This window comes from Prosopis cineraria, unplaced genomic scaffold (genome assembly GCF_029017545.1).
Source record: "Prosopis cineraria cultivar Desert tree isolate PC_DT_omini unplaced genomic scaffold, ASM2901754v1 PC9, whole genome shotgun sequence".
Classification (NCBI taxonomy): domain Eukaryota; kingdom Viridiplantae; phylum Streptophyta; class Magnoliopsida; order Fabales; family Fabaceae; genus Prosopis; species Prosopis cineraria.
The window spans coordinates 26368776-26391580 of NW_026555340.1; the positions used below are offsets into that span (position 1 = coordinate 26368776).

General features: G+C 34.5%; 3 protein-coding genes across 3 annotated transcripts; 2 read left to right on the plus strand and 1 right to left on the minus strand.

The window, feature by feature from the left end:
- The first annotated feature begins 8147 nt into the window (after positions 1-8147).
- LOC129320583 (methyl-CpG-binding domain-containing protein 11-like) lies at positions 8148-13425 on the plus strand. The gene is made up of 3 exons (XM_054966107.1): positions 8148-8268; positions 8407-8499; positions 12308-13425. The coding sequence occupies exons 2-3, from the start codon at positions 8413-8415 to the stop codon at positions 13160-13162; spliced, it is 942 nt and encodes a 313-aa protein (XP_054822082.1). The 5' UTR covers positions 8148-8268; positions 8407-8412; the 3' UTR covers positions 13163-13425.
- Positions 13426-14550: 1125 nt separating this feature from the next.
- On the plus strand, positions 14551-17207 carry LOC129320584 (methyl-CpG-binding domain-containing protein 11-like). The gene is made up of 3 exons (XM_054966108.1): positions 14551-14669; positions 14791-14883; positions 16076-17207. The coding sequence occupies exons 2-3, from the start codon at positions 14797-14799 to the stop codon at positions 16682-16684; spliced, it is 696 nt and encodes a 231-aa protein (XP_054822083.1). The 5' UTR covers positions 14551-14669; positions 14791-14796; the 3' UTR covers positions 16685-17207.
- A 75-nt stretch (positions 17208-17282) lies between these two features.
- LOC129320585 (thylakoid lumenal 16.5 kDa protein, chloroplastic-like) lies at positions 17283-19152 on the minus strand. Its single transcript, XM_054966109.1, has 4 exons — positions 18635-19152; positions 18151-18290; positions 17809-17881; positions 17283-17584 (listed from the first exon to the last, which is right to left on the minus strand). The coding sequence occupies exons 1-4, from the start codon at positions 19002-19004 to the stop codon at positions 17475-17477; spliced, it is 693 nt and encodes a 230-aa protein (XP_054822084.1). The 5' UTR covers positions 19005-19152; the 3' UTR covers positions 17283-17474.
- Between the last annotated feature and the right edge of the window lie 3653 nt (positions 19153-22805).

Consider the following 22805-nt stretch of genomic DNA (forward strand, 5'->3'; position numbering starts at 1 on the left):
TCATCCGCCACCCTCCACGTGCCAGCAACAACATCTATAATAATTTTGTCCTCGCCATCCTACCACAATCACATTCAAAGGAAGAAACAAGTCTAAAACAAGTTAGCAATTGGATTTGAAAAAGATTATAAGAAGACGAGTGAGTAAAAAAGGTCAATAAAGCCTGGGGCTGCAAATGACTAGATGTAATAACTCACAATATATATATATATATATATATATAACACACACACACACACTTCTTTAAGTAAACTTTTCAAGGCAAATGGATGGTTCAGTGGCAAATATCGTTGTCGTTAAAGTTGAGGTTTGAGGTTTGAATCTTTCAGGTGCAAGAGTAGGATTATTTTTGCTTTTCATCCTTTATAAAATTACCATTATGCCCTGGCAACAACAGATTTTTTTTGCTTCTTCCTCCGATTCAGTTTCGCACTGGACAGTAAGTAAGAGAGTAAGAGAGAGATTGAGATCCAGAAGCTTCTTTCACTATTCTTCATTTTGTCCTTCCACCGTCCCCTCTAGCCACTGTCGTCGGTGACCATGGATGCTCGAATCCTCTCTTCCTTTCATCCTTCCTCCCCCATTCTTCCTCTGATTTGTGCGACTGGCCTCCTCTTTCTAGCTCAACATTGATGTCGCCTTGTGTTCGCGATAGTGGGTGCATTAGCATCTGTTCATTCTTGTTCCCTTCCTCTTCTTGGTTCGTCTGATGGCTTCCCCTGTTTCTTTGAGGTTCAATGTCGGTGCTCTGTTCGGCCGTGCGTGGCAGTGAGTCCGTTGGTTTCATCCTCCATTTTCTCAACTAAATTCCTCTTTTTGCTTCTAACTTCGCTGGTTTTGAGTTAGGTGCTTCAGGTCCTATTTTCCTTCGCTTATTTTGTACGTGTATTATTTGGGCTGAGCTGTGAATTCCTTCTTGCTGCCGTTGTGTGTGATAAGGAGATTAAAAGCATGATTTTTGGGTTGATAAATCGCTTTTGTGTTGGCTGTTGCAGAGAAATAATTTAATTTAATTTTCCTTGAATGAATTAAATGGTTGGTGTTGAATGAATAAAAAATTTGGAAAGTCCTCAAATATTGATTTTGGAAACTGTTGGAATGAGATTTGGAGAGAAATAACTTAGAATTTTAATTTATAGATTAATGCATATAAGATGTTTCATGAAATGCTTAGTTAGGAGAATTTGCTATATGATGATAACATACATGTGCTAATCATATTATTGTTAACTAAATGGGAATTAGAAGACAATTCTCGAAGTTAAAAGATGATTAGTTCACATATTTATATAAGGCCACTTTTGGAAAGGGAATTTAAGAGGATAGGAACTTGGTTTTATGGTCTAAATATCGTGGAAAGTAAAGGATATTTGATAAATGTTTAAAAGAGAAAATTTGGATTTTACATGGCAAAATATATATGATAGGTAGGTCATTATTGATTAGATAATCCTGAGATGCATATGTGTTTTATAATTAAAGTTAAAATAGAAATTTGAGATTTTTGAGAGATATTTGAGTTGGTAATTTAAGGACCAAGATGCTATTTATATAATTAATTATATTTATTTTTTATGTTTCATATAATGTTGAGAAGGATAAAAGTAAAAGTTTTCTTTGCCTTATTTTCTTAGTTGTTTTGGATTAATAAAGATTTTGTGAATAGTAAAGTATGTTTGAGGAAGTGACAATGATATTCTTTGAATGTTAAAAAATTTAAGGACAAGGCATTGTCATTAGGAGACTAGTTTGGAAGTAAGATATGCACTTGAAAACTCTACAGGTAAGTGGATAACATTTCAACTGATTTTTTAATAAAAATTTTCTTTACTATAATAATACATTTGTTTGCAAAATTATTTTAGTAACAACGATGTGGTTATTGAATAGTTTGTTTATTAAACTTCTTTATTTTGTAAAATTGTCTTTATCAGTTTTGAAATGTTAGTTAATCAATATATACAAGTTTAAACTTTGAAAATGAGATTTCATTATGGAAGTTATTGAATTGCTATGGAAAAAGCGATTCATGCAAGTTTGATATTGAAAATAAAAATTTTATTTGGAAAGCGATGATTTTCTTGCATATTTGAAAAGAACTTTATACAAAACATTGGTTGCTAACGACATTTTCGTTAGCCCTTGACGCGCCATGGTTCACCTAGCTAGCAGGGTGCTTATAGGAGGTGCTAGCCCCATGCGATGGTCAATGCATGTGGAATAAAGGGATGGTGATTCATAAGCATTATACTCACGTTTGATTTCATGACTTTGAGCCACATTTGGTTAGCATTACTCTCGTGAACTATGTGTCCATATTTGTTTCGTAGCTTCGGCTGCGTCTGGTTATTTATCTTTATGGATTATATGTCTACGTTTGTTTTTGTGGCTTTAGCCACGGTTGGTTAGTTGCCCTTATGGATTGTGTGTCCACGTTTTTTATCTGTTCTGTTAAATCCTTAAAATTCTAAGTTTTTTTTTTCATTTAACTGGTGTATTTGAAATTTCAATGATTTCAATTAGTAAGTGTGCTACTTTGATTTCTATTTGAATAATTTATTTTCTTCAAGCATGATTGAATAAAGAAATTTTAGTTTACTTTGATTTTATGATTATGATTAAAATTTACAGGCTTATGAAGTTTAATATATTGAATTATTATATTTTTAATTATTTTACATAATCATTTGAGTTATTATTTTCACTCTTTTATTTTTTTTAGAATGCTATTCACTGAAAAATATTTTTGACCTCAGATTCATTAGCTGATGTTAAACCTCCTGTTGATTATTGAAAGGCTTGCCACTGAGTTGGGTGAATATTTATTATGAGATCGCATTTTCTTTTGATGTACATATTTAGTTAGGTACTATATTTTGAGACAAAGTTTAAGTTCTCCACATTAACTATAGATGTGATTTTGGTCTATAAATTTATATGGACTGTCTATTATTGAGAAGTAAAACATTATATTATTAATTTGTCTATAAGTGGTCATTGTAGCGATTTGAAAGGTTCTATTTATAAAGGAACATTTTGCCAAAATCTCTACAGAATGTTTTGGAATCTTTTTATTTATATGAAAAATATTACTATAATTTTCAATCCTATTTCAAATGAATTAAAATATTAAATAAATTTTTTTATTGATCAAGGCTTACGAGATGTGTGTTTGTACATTTGTCCCATGCCAGTCATGCCAAATTTTTAAGGCGTGACACTAGAAAAGATGCATGAATGACTGGATTTGTAGAAGACAAGTGAATGAGATATATATCATAGTTATGGTTCAAAAGTGTCATTGGTGAAGGGTTTATAAGGGAGCATCACCGACAAAGAAGTATTGTCGATGGAGTAGTATTGCCAACAAAGGTTCGTTAAAGATGGCAAGCCGAGAGATGAGGAAGAGCCAAGTGAGGAGGAGAAGGTGAACAATGACAAGAAAGGAGGAAGAACCAAAGGCATAAGTATCTTTTGGCATCGTGTAATCCTAATTACAAAGGTCTAATGATGTACTCCCAATTACATTGTATGATGCAACCATGGATCCATTATGTAGTGGCCTTTCTTTAACATTGGACAAACAAGCACTATGAATAATGAAAATGCATAAGGATCATATGTAATAATGATTTGAGGTATCAACTTGTTCTCCACAAAAGTATTAGGTGTGTCAGAGACGCTGAGTCTCAAAGGATAGCAAATGGTTTTTACCACAGCTTACCTAAATGTGAAGATGCAAAGGAGCTAAAATGAATGAGTGTTTCATTAATAGATGTGTAAAGTATAGGATAGTAAAAGTTATAAAGCTGAAAAAATGATTCTAGAAACTATTTGAAATACAGAGTAAAAATGCTGAAATTATTAATGGGTGTTGTTGATTGATTGTCCGTCTTCTTTTCCTATAACATTATGCTCCTTTTATAATTGTTCAATTTAGATAATTACCCCATGAAATTCGAAACTCGTTCACAAAATATCAAGGATTCATTAGCATAGCCTGCGAGATTCATGGCATGATGCATCATATCCCCTTAACGGTCTTGTACATTTAGTAGTCCCGAGTCTTAAGGGCTAAGTTAGGCTCGTGCATGACACGCTTTTTTTTTAGTTGTGGACCGAGTTATGTTCTCTGGGCTAGTTGTGTTTTTTACCTTAATTCTTCTTATTGGCCTGACATTTCAATTTTAGGTCCAAACACTAACGAAGTGAGTTATTAGTTTATTTTAGTTTAGATTTATTTAATTTATTTATTCCCATCGTTTTTAACAACCAAGTGGCTTCTAAATGTAAATGCATTTTTCAACGAATTCATATATATGTTCCTCACATTATAATAGATTATTTCCCCAGCTAACTCATAAGTAAACATTTCATATTCATGGATATTAAGAGAAGGCATGATGGTTAAAAAAAATATGAGGTGAAGGCATATTTCAATCACTCAAATAACATCTTAATTGTTGTAAGAAACTCAAAATTTTTTTTGGCCACGAGAACCTTTGGTTGAATTAATATATAGTGATTTCTTATTCATACAAAAATGATTCAACAAAAAAAAAAAAAATATTTTTTTAATTTTCATCATATAAAAAAATAATATTGATATCATCCAACATTTATATCGATTTGATATCCAATAAAGACTATATTGGATTAAAAATTTTAAATTTTTAAATTTTTATTTTTAGAAGCTAACATAAAAACATTATCAATTATTTTCCTGAAATAAAAATAATAATATTTAAGCAGCACTTTATCTCCACGAAATGTAATATTCAATTATAAACCTTGTTGTAGATCAAAATATAATTATTTAGGATAATGACAAATAAGGACCTTATTAAGAGCATTAATATTAAATTAAGACTTTTCAATATTAATGTTCTTAAATTTTAATACTCTTTTTACTATGTTTCATGTAACATTCAAAAAAATTTAATCATGGTTTATTAACCTAATGAGGACAATTAGTGAATTAATGAGATGTGTAGTCAGAGGGGCTTAACTTAGTATAATTATTGTGATTTTAACCTTATAACTGAGTCTGAATCGATGGTGGGCCATCCAGGCAAAAAAAGAGGAAGAAAAAGTAAAGAATTGTTCCCTGTGCCACACGCCGCGGAGCGTGGTTGGTCTAACGTGGCGCACATAGATAAATTTGAATAATGAGCTCTTTGTACCATGCACTGCGGCGCACGGTCAAAAATCAGATATATCTGATTCGTTTCTACCGGAGAAAAATAGAAAAGAGGAAGAAGAAAACAAAGAGCTCAACTTAAGCTTTGTTAGGGCACGACATTTGCTTTTATTGTTGGCGTTTTAAAACTCTCAAACACCCAAGGTAAGTTTATGGTGTCTTATTCTTCCTTTCTCTCCCTCATTTATGATGATTTATGGTAGGGTTTGTGTTGGAAGATAAATTTTTGGTCCATAGGAGTATGGGTCTAATTCCATTAGTTAAAATAAATATAATGGGAGTTGTTTAATGTATTAAAATATCACGTTGATGATTTTGGAAGTGGTTGGTCATGGAAACATTTAATATTCAAATTGTTTTGTAAATATGATAGTTGGAAGAGGTTTATGTGCATCAATGATGGTTTGAAGTGTTGTTAATGATAAGGTGTATTAATAAAATTTAATGAGCCCATTGGGTATAAATGGGTAGTAATTATGAATTGATAAAAATAGAGTGTGTAAAGTTTATGTTGATAAAGCTTCAAGAGTTTGACAATGATGACCATTCTTGTGGTATGGATGTAGAAAAGTTTATTTTTGGCACCATTCGAGCTTGTTGAAGCTTTGAGAAGTTAGTATAGCGAGGGGTAAACCTTTGACCTCTCAAAGATTTGAGATAATTAGGGAAAACTTAATCTTTATAGTTGAATGTTAATTGTGTTTGTGAAATGTGAATTATGAGTTAAATTAATAATGTATATTGGCAAAGTATTTGATTTATGAAATGGTTTTTGGAAAAAAAAAACCTTGATTATGCCACCCTTGGTGTTTTATGAAATTAATTGTGATTTATTACTATGGGTGGAGAATTATGATATATTATATGTTGAGTTGTGGAGCATTTGAGTTATGTGAGTTCATGTATGGCGAATTGGTTGTTAAAATGCACATTATATGAAAAATATGCATAGTATGATCGTTGGTAGGAGTTTGCCTAGAAAGAAAAGTAGATTGATTGAAGTCCACATGGTATTGGCAGTAACCGTTGAAATCAAAAACTAGTCTTAGCACTGATTGTTGGAATCAAGAGGTAGCCCTTGTCCCATAATTGATTCGGGATTGTCCCACTTATTCTATGAAGAACTCGAACCTAACTAGTCTCCATCAGTTCATGAGGAGGCTAGATTAAGGGTACGATGTCCCATAATTATTAGTACTAGGGGAAACTAGATTACATAAGTGAGTGAGTTCACCCTGACCTTGTAGCTCCTCACAAGTGAAAAGTTGGGTTAGTCTGTGAAAGATGTAGCCACGTGATAACCTGGTTTTGTATTAGAGGTAACATAATGATATAAGGTTGGCATATGATAATGCATATAAGTCTAGCCACATGGTGGTTAGTTTTGTAGTCTGGCATGAGTTGAGAGTGCATGGTTGTTATTTTGCGACCTTGTGTTATGTTTTGCAAAATAATATGATAAAGTGTTTGGTGGCAAGCCTAGTCACATGGTTGTTAGTTTTATGAAATATGGTTGAGTGTTATGTGTTATTCATGCTTATTTACCTAATTGCATAAATTTAGCTACTGAGTGGTTGTACTCACCCCTTAATTCTCAATATTTTCAAGACTTAGCTCATCGGATTCAAGTTGGCAAAAACATACAGAGGCTTAGGATTTGCGAAGTAATCCTCTATATGCCTCTCTTTTATTACTTTCATGTGTATTTGTTAATGTAATTGCCAACTAGGATTATTTGACATGATTTTTGCACTACTTACATAATTTTGTGTATAACTAATGTATTTTATGACTTGAGTTAGTGAGTTTTAGTTATGAACTTGTCGATAGGGCCAAAATACTTGTGCAAGTAGAAACATATGTATTTTGAAGGATTTGAAGTGAAATTGATGGTTTTGTGCAACTTTCCTTTCCTTTTTATGTTTTGTGAAAATCAAGGTTGAGTGGTGATTTTATGAGATAAGTATTTTTAATTGTGTGTGATGTGTTGCACGAGTCTGCAAGAATCTATTAAATGTGGTTGGATGGTTGGTGTAATCTATTGACACGTGTGGTTGAATTGCGACACTTCATTTGTGAAATTCTGTGAAAGTGGTTAAAATAGATTTTTGTATCCAACTTTTTATAGAAAATGAGTTTGAGTGGCATTAGCTAGAGTTAGGAGAAAGCTCCGTGTAAACACTAAAATCACCTCAATCGGACATCGGACGAAGATTTGAAATGCGTTGAAAATTTGCTCATCGTGCTGTCAAATGACAGCATTGATGCTTTCAAATTTTATGCAATGTTCCACGGCACACGCCACCTCATGCCGTGACGCACATGCCGTAAGCCGCTGCGCATGTGTCATTTTCTGTACAAAATTTGTTTTTGAGTTTTAAAATTTATTATTTTGGGTCCTAATTGATTGTCAAGCTTCCGCTTTACTTTCAAAACTCTGATGCGAACTTGTTAAATAATGTTTAAGATTTAAATTGTTAAAATTGAGATTTCTTTAAAAGAATTTTGAAAAATTTAAATTTTTTTTTATAAAACTTTACAATTTAGTAATCCTTGATGGTTAAACATTAAGTTTTCATGATTTGAAGTCAATTGTGATTTAACAAGAAAGATTTTACAATTTAGTCTCTGAAAGGTTACACTTCAATACTAAAATTTTTAATTTAACATTAATATTTTTTCAAAGTCCTTATTTATCATTCTCCCTAATTTATTATTCAATCCTGAAATTATATTATTGTCAATGTAAATATGTTATCAGTTATCACTATTTTTGCAAACAAAGCAACCAAATGAAATCTGTGGGACACGTGGCAGCAGAAGAGAGCACTGTGAGTTGGTGACGCTGGTGCTCAACACCCTCAGGTGACCGTAGCACCCGCGGACCGAGAAACACATTCGGGACTCCCCAACGTGTCCCTCCCAAATTCGCACCCGCTGCTTAATTCTCTTTTCTCCTCGTTATTTATTTATTCATTTATTTTCATTCTTCATTTTTCATCTTCAACTTCGCTCCCTTGTCACCAGCTTCAACGGCGACACAAATCACTGAAAAACGAAATTATAAAGCAAGTGTTCTCCTCTGTACCCGTGGCTTTTTTTTTTGTCCCCTTCCGAATTTCCCTTTTTTGTGGGGTAAGAATAGGGGATTTTTGGTCTCTTCGTTATATCTCATGTTTTGTGAAAATTTCCATCTGAATTTGTAGGTGAAAATGGCGAGCTCAGTGGAAAAGGAGAGTTTAGCGGGGGAGGAATCTCTCTCCGTGGAACTTCCTGCTCCTCCTGGTTGGAAGAAGAAGGTCCACTTCTATCTTTACCTGTCTCTCTACTTGGGCCTGGTTCGATTTGACAATTATTTTATACGGAGATTGACTTTCTAGTTATAATTCGTTGTGATTGTGCTCGAGTTCTTGCTTCGACGTTAAATTCTGAGTGGGCTTGCTTCATTTATGCGAATTTCGGTCTTTCAAGGCGTAATTTGACGCTTTGCTCTCAGGACGTTAGCTAGGGCATTTTTGCATTTGCTTGACTCGTCTTAAATTATGGATACTCATGCTTAGAAATTCACATTGAAAACTTTAGGGTTTTCGAGTAATGAATTCGGAAAATTGTCCTTCTGCTGGGTGGTTGTAATCCGTTAGGGTTTTCTAGACCTGCCTAAAATTCCTATGTTGGAAAGCGCTCAGATTCTTAATGTTTCCTGTGCATTTCTGTGATGGACACGTTTCCTACTATTGAAGTGGTTAGATTCTTTGGCCCTGTTTGGTACAAAGAGGAAGTGGGATTGGTATTGGCATTGACTAATCTTAAGTTTTTATGTTTGGTATGAAGAAATAAGAATTTTAATCTCAAGCCCAAACCCATCTAGGTGGGATTACTCCAATACCAACCACCCCCAGGTATTGGAAAATCAATCCTGGGATTGATTATTTTTTGACAAAAGTACCCTCCATCTCTCTTGTCTCTGTCGTCTCTCCCTCTACCCTCCACCTCTCACCTCTCGCCTCTCACATCTCCGCCACTACCATCCATCGGCCTCCTCCATCATGCTTCCCACAGCCACACACAGGCGCAACGAGGACGCTAGAACTAGGAAGATGAAGAACAAAGGCGACGCCGGAACTAGCAGATCTGGAAATACAGGGTCGCGAGCCTGAATCATTCACCCAGATTTGGATTGCTCATTGGCCACCGTCGACGACGTAGAGACTCGAGTGAAGGACAGTTGCAGTGGCGTGGAGCGCAAGTATGGGTGTGAGAGAGAGAGACTGTGGGCGTGAGGAATGAAGCTAAGAAGGAGGAAGATGAGGAAGATGGAGCAGACGTAAGTTGAAGCCAAGAAGGAGGAAGATGAGGGTAGTTGGGTCTTTTAGCTAGTTTTTGTTGCCTATATTTTTTTTTTTAATCCCACATACCAAACATGAATTTAAATCCTTATTTTCAGATCCAATCCCATTACCAATCCCATTCCCAATCCCACAAAATTCAATATTTTATACCAAACAGGACCTTTGTGTCTTGTCTTGTATACTGTCACTTTTTCTTAAAAACGTTCACGATAATTGCTTTCCTAAATCAGAAAAATTTCGTAACAGTGCCACACGTTTGCAATGGAAGGGTTACATTTAAATTTTCTGCATGCTCCACTGCTTGTATCGAAAACTTAGTTTCTCTCTATTATCTCAGAAGATGCTCTGAGTCTGACCAGTTATACTGAAGTTCACTTTCTGCACAGGACTGCATTGAGTTAAATAAGAATTGTTCTATATATTCTAGCTTATTTCTTGGAATTTTCTTTCACTAACTTTGAAGTCTTTGAATTGATAACGGGAATTGTGGCATGAATGGATCTGGTTGCTCTAGAATTAGTGACTGCACCATTCATCTTCATTTGTGCTTGGACATGAAAACTTAAAGTTGGCTTCTCACTTTTTTGCAGTTCTAGATGCCTCATTGCAGGATAATGATTTCTACTGTCGTGGGCTGTGTCCATCAGTTTGGCTTAATGATATGTCTGACATTTGCGGCAATTGTCAATTTTTTTTAATTAATAAACTAACATAAAATATTTCTTTTAGTAGGTTAAGTGAATTTACCTCTGAGTAAAGTAGTTGTAAATTTGCCAACACAACACAACACACACACACACGTGCACGCACGCTAGCCCTCCATGAATGGCCAGGCGTGGCCATCCATGGAGGGCTAACGTAGCAGAAAATATCTTAAATCATTTCATGTTTCAGATCTGAGGGTAATTATCATTCTCAGAACCCTCTAATACTATTTACTAAAAGGCTCAAAGCTCCTAATTGAAATTTGAAAGTTGCTGAAACGTTTTGTTAGCCCTTGGATTATGAGCCAACTGTGATTTTTTTTTTTAATACGTGATCTCACCAAAGAAAAAAAAAACAACTGAGGCATCAAGTCATTAAATATTGTTTTTGTGACCTTTTTTATTCTTCACTATATCAACTAGTTCTTTAGACTACGGTACTGAAAATATTCAGTGCTGCTGTTGCTTATAGCAATTGTATCCTTCAAACTGATGTGGTTGGAATCCAGGCTTATTGTAAATTATTAAGTCCAAGACTCATGAGATTCCGGCCTCTCAGTTTATTGGAAAATCTAGTATTTTCACTTACAGTAAGTGGGAGCCCATGTTTCAGTTTAATGCAATCTTGCTATGATCAATGTGGTAACCCACTCTCAAATTATAAATTACACCTTAGTTGATCTTGATCATGCTTAGTTAGCCTTAGATCCTGCACATTTCAATAATATAGTTGTGAATAGACACTCTCTGTCGATGATAGTGGCGCAATTTCTGTATTATTGTGAAAGTATGTTTTTATTTGGCCTTCTAACTTCAGTTGCAGAGATTAATTTACTTTTATTAAAAAATATTGTATATCATGAATATATTCTCTTATTGATAACATTCTATATTAGAATCAATTCCTGGCATTTAACATGAATATGCAATTTTTGCTGCTTGACTTTGAATGATTGTTAATAAACCTCTTGCTAGAAAGTATATTGCCTATGATTGTGTTAAAAGCAGTCAAATTCTGAATCATTTTTTCTTCTTTTAACGAAGGAGGTCTTGAGAACTTGGAAGTCGATAGAGGGGAAAGGGTGCGCATCAAACCCCTTTGACAGCAAGTTCACTTCAATTTTTAAAGACTGAAATTGGTGATAGCTAATAACAAATTGGCTTCGCCATTCAATTCTAATCCCAAATTTTCAGGCACTTTCATTATCCATTTCAAATTTTATGCCTTTCACATTTCTCTTTTTTTAACATACGCACAGATGAAAGACAATTTTATTATTCCCTTTTGTGTATCAGCGTTCACAATATTTTCAATGTCATGTTTACAGACATTTATTTTAACCTTTTCCTTCTTGTGATGATCACTTAGGTTAATTTAACATCCTTCATCGCCCCTCTCACAATTTGGGCACATGAGAAACCTCGTTGTGATAGCATCAAAACATTTTTTTGTGGTCAATTCTGGGTTCTATCAGTGCATGACATTGTCGGAGCATTTCTATATTGATAAATGGTTCATAAACATTCTGTATCAGATGTGCTGTTTTTTGGCACTTTATGGGCCTAGGTCTATGGTTTTGACTTTATTGCTTGTCTTCTAATTTTGGTTCCTCCTCATCATTTCCCAACTAGAGCTTGAATGGAAGGATTAAAGAGGGAATGAAAGTCTTCTGACTGGACAAGGTTAATTTGGTACCATGTTACTCTTTTCCTTTTAGTTAAATACTGAATTTGCTAGATTGTAATAGCCCATATGATGTTTGGAGTAGTCAATAGTTCTGAGTCAATGGAGAATCATTCTGCCATATTTATAGGAAGACTTCGATAATATGAATTGGACGAAGAAAGAATGAAAAGACAGAAAGAAACAAACAATAGATGGATGTTGTATGGAACTTGAGATGCAAATACTTTCGTTTTATGGAAACCCTCTGCCTAAGCTACTTCCAATATAAGATGACATGCTCCCCGCCCTAGAAACCATTTTATCAAGCAGTCTTCTGGTGATTTAACATAGTTGATGATTTCTAAGTCATTTTTTTTATCTTTTGCAGTTCTTCCCAAAAAAGGCTGGAACCCCAAAGAAGAATGAGATAGTATTCACTGCGCCAACAGGAGAGGAGATCAATAACAAGAAGCAGCTGGAACAGTATTTGAAAGCGCACCCTAGTGGCCCAGCTGTGTCAGAATTTGATTGGGGCACTGGTGAGACCCCTAGAAGATCGGCAAGGATAAGTGAGAAAGCCAAGGTGGCTTCTCCAGCTGAAACCGAACCCCCAAAGAAGCGCAGCAGAAGATCATCAGCTTCAAAGAAAGACACTTCCCAGGAAGAGAAGGAGGCAACAGATGTGCAGATGCAAGAAACTGATGAACCAAAGGAAGATACAGTTGTGGAAAAGATGGCTGTGAGCGAAAATCAAGAAGAGAATAGAGAGGAGGTTTCAGATGTCAAAGAAGAATCCCGTCATCCTGTGGAAGATAATGAACATGAAGAACATGTTAATAGACCAAATGATGAGGACGAGTCCAAGACTACTGGTGGAGAGATTCTGGGCCTGAAAGAAAACCTTGGCGGGAAGGAGGCTGAGGGTTCTGAGAATAAAGATGAGACGAGTAAGGGAACAAAACTGGAAGAGAAAACTGAGCAACGTGAGGATGGGACGAAGAAAGAGGATGGACCTGAGGATCTGAAGAAACTTGAAACAGACAACCCAGTTGAGAAAAAGATTGAAGTGGAAGGAGGGCATACAGATATAAACTTCAAAACTGAGGAAAAGGAAGGAACAAAAGAAAACAATGAAGGATATCACAAGGCCAATGAGATAAGCAAGAAGGGTGAAGCAGAGGTCACCGAAAACGGCACCAATGGGAGTGCTACTGGTGAGGTTGGAACCCCGAGGAATGGGTAATTATTAAGCTTTGGCTTATCCCCTCTCATTCTGACTCCCTTAGACCTGTCTTAAGATGACCGCAGCTTTTGTTGTTGTTATTGATCAGATTGTTCATTGAAATAATCACATACAATTATAGAGTAGGGCTATAATGTACCATCCTTCGGTGTATTAGAGAGATGTGTAGCTTTAGTTCCCCGGTGTAACATCAAGTTGTTGTATCTTACTTGTACTGTGTGATAAGAACCTATGATCATGTAAGTTTCTAATTGTTCCGTTTACTCCTAAAAGTCCAGCTCGCCGTCCTCTGCGTCAGTCTCGATCTATACAGTTAGTCACCCCTATGGATGGAAGCTAGCACATTTTTCTTGTAGATGTTGGAATGATGGAATCTGTGATGACTTCCTTAAATGGGTATTTGAGCACTGTTGGATGAAAAATAGCAAGTACATGACATTTCTCAAATTAATTGCGATTTGCGGTGATGAGGGAAAAGATTTGTTGGTTAATTCATATTCATTCCAGAAAAACGAAAAGAATTAACCCTGGCTCCTTTCCCTCCAAATTCCTTGAAGCTGTGCAAAGAGCCTGTCATGGACGTCCAATTCTCAAATGCACTGGCAGAAGACATAAAAGGCCTTAGACAATGTTTGTCTGAAGAGGAGTCGAAAGATTCAGGTCAAAAAACAAAAAAAAAAAAAAGAAAAGAAAAGAAGAGAAAAGAAAAGAAGAAACCGAGAGGAGTTGAGAGACTGTTTGATTGGACAAGTTGGAAAGGATGGGAGGCAAAAGTTTTCTCCTCCCTCCCCTACCATTGTCTTTTTATTTTATTTTTATTTTTTAATATAAAAAATATTTTTTTAGACTAAAAATAGAAAAATAATGTATTTTTATACAAATACATTTTATACATTTAAAAAATAAAAAGAATTGAAATAACATAATTGCATATTTATCAAATTTTAATTATAATTAGTTTCTCCCCCTTTCTATTTTGAATAAACGACAATAAACTTAACTCTTCTAAAGTTGAGATTATGAATTGTTTTGTATTTTATTTTTTACAGAAACATACTTTTTTAAAAAATAAATTTCATGAAATTTACGGGATTCTTAACTTTAAAGTATCTATTTCCAGTTATAATAATGATTAAAATTCCACCTATCTTCCATCACCATTTTAACCATCTTTTTTATCATCCAAATTTCAGTTGGTAAACTCCAGCAGGTGGAACCGTGAAATTGCAAACTTAAATTTTGGGAACTCAAAAACACGTTTACTTAGGATATTGTCAACATCTTTTCTTTCTCACAAGTTCTTCAAAGAAAATAACAAAATGACGTCGTCAAATGAAATCTAGGGGACACGTGGCAGCATAAGAGAGCGCTGTGACCCCCTCTGCTGAGTTCCATTCTTCTCTTCGTCATTTATTTATTCATCATCCGTTTTTCATCTCCAACTTTTTCGTCTCTCTCTTACCCAGATACCACCAAGACTCAATTCACTGAAAAAGGAAATTATAAAGCAAGTGTTTTCCTTTGAACCCGTGGCTATTTCCTAATTTCCTTTTGGGGTTAAGAAAAGGGGAATTTTAGTCTCATCTGTGTATCTCATGTTTTGTGAACTTTTCCATCTGAATTTGTAGGTGAAAATGGCGAGCTCAGTGGAAAAGGAGAGGTTAGCGGGGGAGGAACCTCTCTCCGTGGAACTTCCTGCTCCTCCTGGTTGGAAGAAGAAGGTCCACTTCTATCTCTCTCTGTCTCTACTTGGGCCTGTTTCGAGTTGACAATTGTTTTATACGGAGATTGACGTTTCTAGTTATAGTTCGTTGTGGTTGTGTTCTAGTTCTTGCTTCGACGTTAAATTCTGACGTGGGTTTGTTTTCATTTTTGCGAGTTTCGGTCTTTCAAGGCGTAATTTGACGCTTTGCTCTCTGGACCTGAGCTAGGGCATCTTTGCATTTGCTTGACTCGTCTTAAATAATGAATACTTATGCTTAGAAATTCACATTGAAGCTTTAGGGTTTTCGAGTAATGAATTCAGAAAATTATCCTGTTGCTGTGTGATTGTAATCCGTTAGGGTTTTCTAGACCTTCCAAAAAATTCCTATCAGAGGAAAAATCTGGGGCATCAAGTCATTAAATATTGTTTTTACGATCTTTTTTGTTCTTCACTCTACCAGCTAGTTGTTTGGACCAAAATACTGAAAATATTCAGTGATGCTGTTGCTTAAGCAGATGATGTCCTTTAAACTGGTGAGGGTGGAGTCCAGGATTATTGTTAATTGGTAAGTCCAAGACTCATGACTCATGAGAGCCGGGGCCCCTCAGTTTATTGGAAAAATCTAGTATTTGACTTACAGTTAGTGGGACTCAATACGTCAGTTTAATGTGATCTCGTGATGATCAATGTAATAACCCACGCTTAAATTGGAGATTGTACCCCTTAGTTGATTTGAATTATACTTAGTCTTATTTTCATAGGCATTCCGTATCAGATATGCATTTTTTTTTTTGGGAAACATTGTCTATGTTGTTGACTTTAATGCTTGTCTTCTAATTTTTGGTTCCTCCTCATCATCTCCCAAGTAGAGCCTCTGAATGGAAGGATTAAGAGGGAATGAAAACCTCTGACTGGACAAGGTTAATATGGCTCCATGTTATTATTTTTCTGAGGTTAAATACTGAATTTGCTAGATTGCAATAGTCCATATGATGTTTGGAGCAGTCAATAGTTATGAGTTAGTGGAGAATCATCCTGCCATATCTTTAGGAAGACTAACATGAATTGGAGGGTTTTATTCAAACCCTCCACCTTAGCCACTTCTGAAGAAAGTGTGTGCGCTCCCTGCCCTAAAAACCATTTTATCAAGCATTCTGCTAGTGATTTTGTAACCGGATGGTTTATAATTCATTTGTGGCCTTTTGCAGTTCTTCCCAAAAAAGGGTGGAACCCCGAAGAAAAATGAGATTGTATTCACTGCCCCAACGGGAGAGGAGATTAATAACAAGAAGCAGCTGGAACAGTATTTAAAAGCGCACCCTGGTGGCCCAGCTTTATTGGAATTTGATTGGGGCACGGGTGAGACCCCAAGAAGATCAGCAAGGATCAGCGAGAAAGCCAAGGTGGCTTCTGTAGTAGAAACTGAACCCCCAAAGAAGCGCAGCAGAAAATCATCAGCTTCGAAGAAAGATGCTTCCCATGAAGAGAAGAAGGAGACAACAGATGTGCAGATGCAAGAAACTGATGAACCAAAGGAAGATACAGTAGTTGAAAAGGTTGCTATGGACGAAAATCAAGATAAGAATAGAGAAGAGGGTACAAATGTCAAAGAAGAACCCATTCATCCTGTGGGGGGTAAATCTGAAGGACATGTTAATATATCTAATGATGAGGACTTGTCCAAGACTACTGGTGGAGAGCTTCCGAGCGTGAAAGATAACCTTGGTGGGAATGACGCTGAGGCTTCTGGGAATAAAGATGAGAAGAGTGAGGGAACAAAACAGGAAGAGAAACTGAGCAACCTGAGGATAAGATGAAGAAAGAGGATGGATCTGAGGTGCTGAAGACCCTTGAAACAGACAATATAACTGAGAAAAAGGTTGAAGTTGAAGGAGAGCTTAAAGATATAAACTACAGACCCGAGGAAAAGGAAGGAACAATGGAAAGCAATGAAGGATATCACAAGGGCAAGGAGGTAAGCAAGAAGGGTGAAGCAGAGGTCACTGATAACGGCACCAATGGAAGTGGTACGGGTGATGTTGGGGCCCTGAGGAACGAATAAGATTAAGAAGTTTCGGCTTCACCCCTCTTTGACCCCCTAAGATCTGTCTTAAGATGACTGCAGCTTTTGTTGTTGTTATTTATCTAATTGTTCATTGAAACGAGCACATACAATTATAGAGTAGGCCTATAATGTACCATCCTTCGGTGTATTAGTGAAGATGTGTAGCGATTAGTTCCTGTGTAACATTAAGAAGTTGTTTCCTGTAATGTGATAAGAACCTATGATCATGTAAGACCCTAAATACTCCGTTTACTTTTACAATTCCAGCTTGTATCCTCAGCGTCTAATATCTCACAATCTGTGTGATTAGTCACCGCCATAGACCAAAGTCACCGCATTTTTCGAGCAGATGTTGGAAACTGGGATGGCTTCCTTAAATGGGTATTTTTGTACTGTTAGAAGTTAGAACAACAATAGCAAACACTTTAGTTCTCAAATTATGGCCTCAAAATTGCAATTCGCGGTTATCGGATGGAAGATTGGATGATTTATCAATATTCATTCCAGAAAGGCGAGAAGATATAACTCGGGCTTCTTTCCCTTCAGAGTCCCTTAAGCTGGGCAAACAGTCCTGTCATGGACGTCCACTTCTCAAATGCACTGGCCGAAGACACAAAGGCGAGTTTGGAAGACTCAACATCGTTCTTGGCAACTACAAAAATGTAACGTAGGAAAGAAATCTCAGTGTGCGACCGTTTGATGTACAGAATCAAAATAATTTTTCTTTTTCTTAAAAAGAGAGAGAGAGAGAGAGAGCTCTGGAAGGAATGCTTCCTAAGAGGTAAAAATCAGGTTGATTTCTATAGATTTCAGCATATCTTCTTTCTTGTATGAACTTGATTATTGGTATATATCATAAAGGTAGATGCAACCCACCTGCTGAAATCAGAGATGCTAGTGAAGAATTGAATATATCCACCTCATCTTTCTCTTCGGGACTGGAGCTCAGCTGCATCATTTTTATCCAGAAAATGTCATTAAACCTCCTGAGGGGGGAGGGGAAAGAGAAAAACAGAACAAGATAAAATCCACCAACTTTCAAACAAAGATTATATAATCAAATATCAATATACAATCTAAATTATTGGCAAGTCATGAATAATATGTCTTATTCACCCAGACAATACCAATACTTGGAAAGGTGTTTAGTTATTTCTAATTTCTAATTCATTTATATCAGTCCCTTGCTAATGCAGTCATTTTAGACAGTAGATTCACCTTGTTAAAGGCTACATTGGCCTTTTGGACCCAGTCTGTATTAGTGCTTCCCCCAAGAACAGAACCGGCGGTTGCCAGATCATTATTTTCAATGGCTTGGCCAACTTTGCTTAGATTGTACACCAGATCCTGAAGATATTCTGCATATCCATTTCAATTTTGAGCGGTCAGACATTAGACATTTTAATAACATGTCCCCTGAATCTGATAGATCAGTTCAAAAGAAGGCTTCTTTAGTGAAGTCATCCAGAGGACAACTTTCCAGAATTTGTACATAGTTCTTGCGAAGATAATGCTTTTCATTCAATTTGATGGGGACATCAAAACTTACATTGTAATGAAAATGGAGATATCACATGGTAAGACACATCAAACTATACATTTGACCAGCCATCTATGAGTAAAGAGGTAAGAGGGTTTCTACATTCACTTAAAAATGAAAGAAGGATCAAGAGAAGAATCATGTGCGATGGAGGGATTTGACCTTTTTCTTTGGTGGATGAACTGATCACACCTTGCCTCTCAAGTCTCTTCTTTCTGTCCCTCTTCACTTTTTCCAAGAGCTCCTCATCATCGTCTGCCTCCAGTATAGCTGCATTCGCGTCAGAGCTTCCCTTACCAGCAAGTGAAAGTACGAAGTTAGTGAGGAAGCTGAGAGATAGGATTCTTTTGGTGACAACAGGACGATGTAATACCGCCGGGAGGTTCACTGATTTGCAGAGAATGGTTTGCCTCTTGAAATTGCATTTTAAGGGGTAACCATATGCTAACAAAGAAGAGGGTGAGGAAGAAGATGATGACGATGATGGCGAAAGAATGGGATTTGCTGCGGTGGGGAGAAAATTTGTTGCCATCTCTCTTTCTCTCTGGTTTTTTTTTTTTCTGGGAATTATTGAGAAGTCATGGTCATTTTGGAACTTTTTGAAGATAAGGTTACTGGATTCTGTAATCTGATCCAGTCATTTTTGAAGGTGCTGGTGGGTATTGCAGTCTCTCTCTCTCTCTCTCTCTCTCTCTCTCGCTCGCTCGCTGTTGTAGACTTGTAGTTTTTATGCTGAAACGCAACCACGGCCACTATCGCTCATGGTGAAAGACCAAACCATGTCAACGAATAATGGGGGACTTTCCTTCTTACTTTTATGTGGGCCATCGAACAAGGGGGCTTTTTTTTTTCTCCCGAAAGGCAACCATGACAAATGATATTATATCCAAATATTATATATCAAAATTAATTGTAATTTAAAATGAAGATTTTTAAAAAAATATCTAAATATCTATTATATATATCAAAATCAATGATAAATTTAAAGTCACTATTTTTAAAAATATCCAAACACCCTTATATGTACCAAAATCAAATTATGAATCCAAAATCATGGTTACTCCTCCGTTCAAAAATGTTAAACATTTTTTATTTAATCTCACTCCTAGTAAAATAGTTACCTGCTTTTAAATTAACTTTTGTTTTATATTTACCTATACTAAATATCTTATAATAAATATAAAATTATTATCAATAAGGGTACTTTAAAAAAAAGTAATAATTATACCTCGAAAGATTAAAAATGTCTTATATTTTTTAACATCAAACTCTTTAAAAAATACTTATATTTTTGAATGGGGAGTATCTCATAAGCTATTATTACTTTTTTTAATTTGAATTTTTAAAAATTTATCCAAAAATCATGTTTTTGGATTCATAATTGATTTTAGCATATAAAGATGTGTTTGAATATTTTCAAAAAAATTATGATTTTGATTTCATAATTATTTTTGTCATGGATAATGTGTGTTTAGATATTTTTAAATATTTTAAATTCATAATTAACTTGAATATGCAATTGACGTGTTTAAATATATTTTCATAAAATTATAATTTTAATTTTTATAATTAATTATTACACTTATCCAACAGATACAAAAGTGATAATAACTTACATCACTTGTGTTATAATTGGCATAGAGACTTTTGCAGATGTAACTTATATTATAAAAACAAACTAAAAATAGCTCAATATTTATTTTATTATATTTTACATTATGACTGATATATTATATTTGTGAATGATATATTATTGTGTCTCAATAATAAACCACTTGTAGATTTTTAAAATTTCAATAATAAACCCCTTATATGTTAATAATAAATATTTGTATATTAATGTGAACAAGCTACACTTTTAAATTTTCAACAATTTGGTTAATAGTTTTTAGGCACAAGATTTTTTTGGTCAGTGGGTGAATTTATCCATAGTTATATTACTAAAATTGATTAAAAATTGTTTCATTTTCAATTTTTGCTTCTAAGAAACACATTCTCTGGCTATATATGCTCTAATTTTCACATTGCTTTTATCTCTAAATGAAAGTCCTGATATAGATTTCTAGGCATAATTAATAGTGATGCTTGCTTCAAAAATACCTCTTGTAAAAAACATAAATTTTCATCTTTCTACGCCCTGGTAAAATAATTATTGCCTAGCGAAGTCTTACATAATTGTCAAGATTTTGGACTATAAAACTCTTTTTGCGGTATGTTTACATATCATTTTGAAGGCACAAACCTAAACCTTTCCAAGCCCAATTTGGATTCAATGCTTGTTTGGCCAGATTTTATTAAATTGGGTTCTGCTCATCAAACCTGAATCTCCTCAACGCAGGTAAAGATTACTTTTACTAAACTGAGTTTTACAAATATCACTTTCTATTGCTGACATCCAAACTTGCACTTAAAAATGACTCGCTTGTATCAATCACAGTAAGTATTTATTATACGTGAATCATAACTCATAAATGAAGTCCACTGCTCTGTTTCTAATTATTTGGAATACAAATAATATAAAGTAAATAGGGCCATGACCCAATTGATAGCCAGCAGATCAGAAAGGCGACTTTTTCTATGGCTATCTCTGTGAGAGGTTCAGCTTTTGATGACGAAACTACATGAGAAAGCAGATTCTGTTTACTATTCAGAACAAGACACACGTCCTTCCTTTGCCTTTGCTTTAATCCTGTGACTATTTATATTAATATTAAGGGGAATACAATTATTTATCTCTATAATTTTATTTAATTTTATTTGTAATTTCTGTAGTTGTTTATTTTTGGCTTTTATAGAGATTGAAATTATTGAGAACACTGAATCTATAAAGGCTTAAGGAACAAAATTAAAACTATAAAAATTAAAAGTACTGAAAAAACCCTAAAAATTAAAAAAAAATTAATAAAATTATAAAGATAGTTGATGTTGATTATATTTTCCGTTAATGTTATCACCAAAGTGCTTTCCTTTCTGGACCTCTCTCAATTCTTAAAGCAATCAACTTGAGAGTGGGATTTTCTTTTTCAAGCATACATAATACACACTCCTTCTAATCCTGTACTTTTTATAAAAGTTTTTGTTTTAATTTTACCTGACAGGTGATGTAATATTCTCTAATAATTCGATATTTTTATCTTCAATTTTATTAATCAATTATTTTGAAAATTGTAAAAAATGATAATCCTTCCGTTAAAAAATATAAGTTATTTTTAACTAAATTTCACCCCTTAATAAGGTAGTTACTCACTTTTAAACTAACCATATCTTTTTATATTTATTCTTATTAAATACCTTACTATAAAGTCATTATCAATAGAAGTACATTTAAAAAAAAATAATGATTATATCTCAAAAGATTAAAATTACCTTATCATTCAATTCTTAAAAAATACCTTATATTTTTAAACAAAGAGAGTAGATGGCAGCAACCTTTCAGCAGAGGTAATAAGATTTGACTTTGATTATTATTATTTTGATAAATTTAAGAATATAAATTTTTTTCTTAAAATATATAAAAAATTCTAAAGATACCTTACAATAATATTACTAACCAACAAAAGTTGTTGTTAACTAGATTTCCTGTCCTAGACTAATCCTAATCCCCTATTATGTAATATCAATATTATTAACAGTGATCTCATAAATATCTTAAAAATATTTTTAACATATTTATTTAATATGATTATATATTAAAAAACTCAAATTTAGAATTTTAGGATAAATTAATTTAATTTTTTTAACTAGTTGAATCAATCACTCACCGATGTATCGTTCAATCTTTAAGCGCCCATTTCTCGGTTTCTTAATCAATATACTCTTTTTGCACCCTTCCCCTTCCCATTGCTTTCGTTATCTCCTTCACTCTTTCAGCTTTATCTTCTTTAATTTACTTTTTGAAAATCTCGTAAATTCTTTTATGTTCACTAAACCACTATACTTACATACTATATGTATTCAATGATGCAAAAGAGCTTCAACACATTCCGTCACAGACATATAATACTATACAAACAGCTTATGTATTAAGTTATCACTATCACCACTTACTACGCGTGATCCCCACTAGTTCAGTGGGGGGTTTTCACTTTTTTGTATGTGAACGGGTGTTGTTATTGTTTTTTTTTTTTTTAAGTACGGAGTGAAAATTAAATATTGGCCCTTCTTTTACGCTTTAATGATGCTCATGTGTTGAACTGTGAATGGTACAGACAGAGAGTATTATACAGGGTTAATAATCATCGTGTTAATTATTTAAAATTAAAATTAGAGAAATGGTTTCCCTGCAAATGATTAGAAGCACTGTTTACCATTTGCAGAAAGCGATAATTAGAAC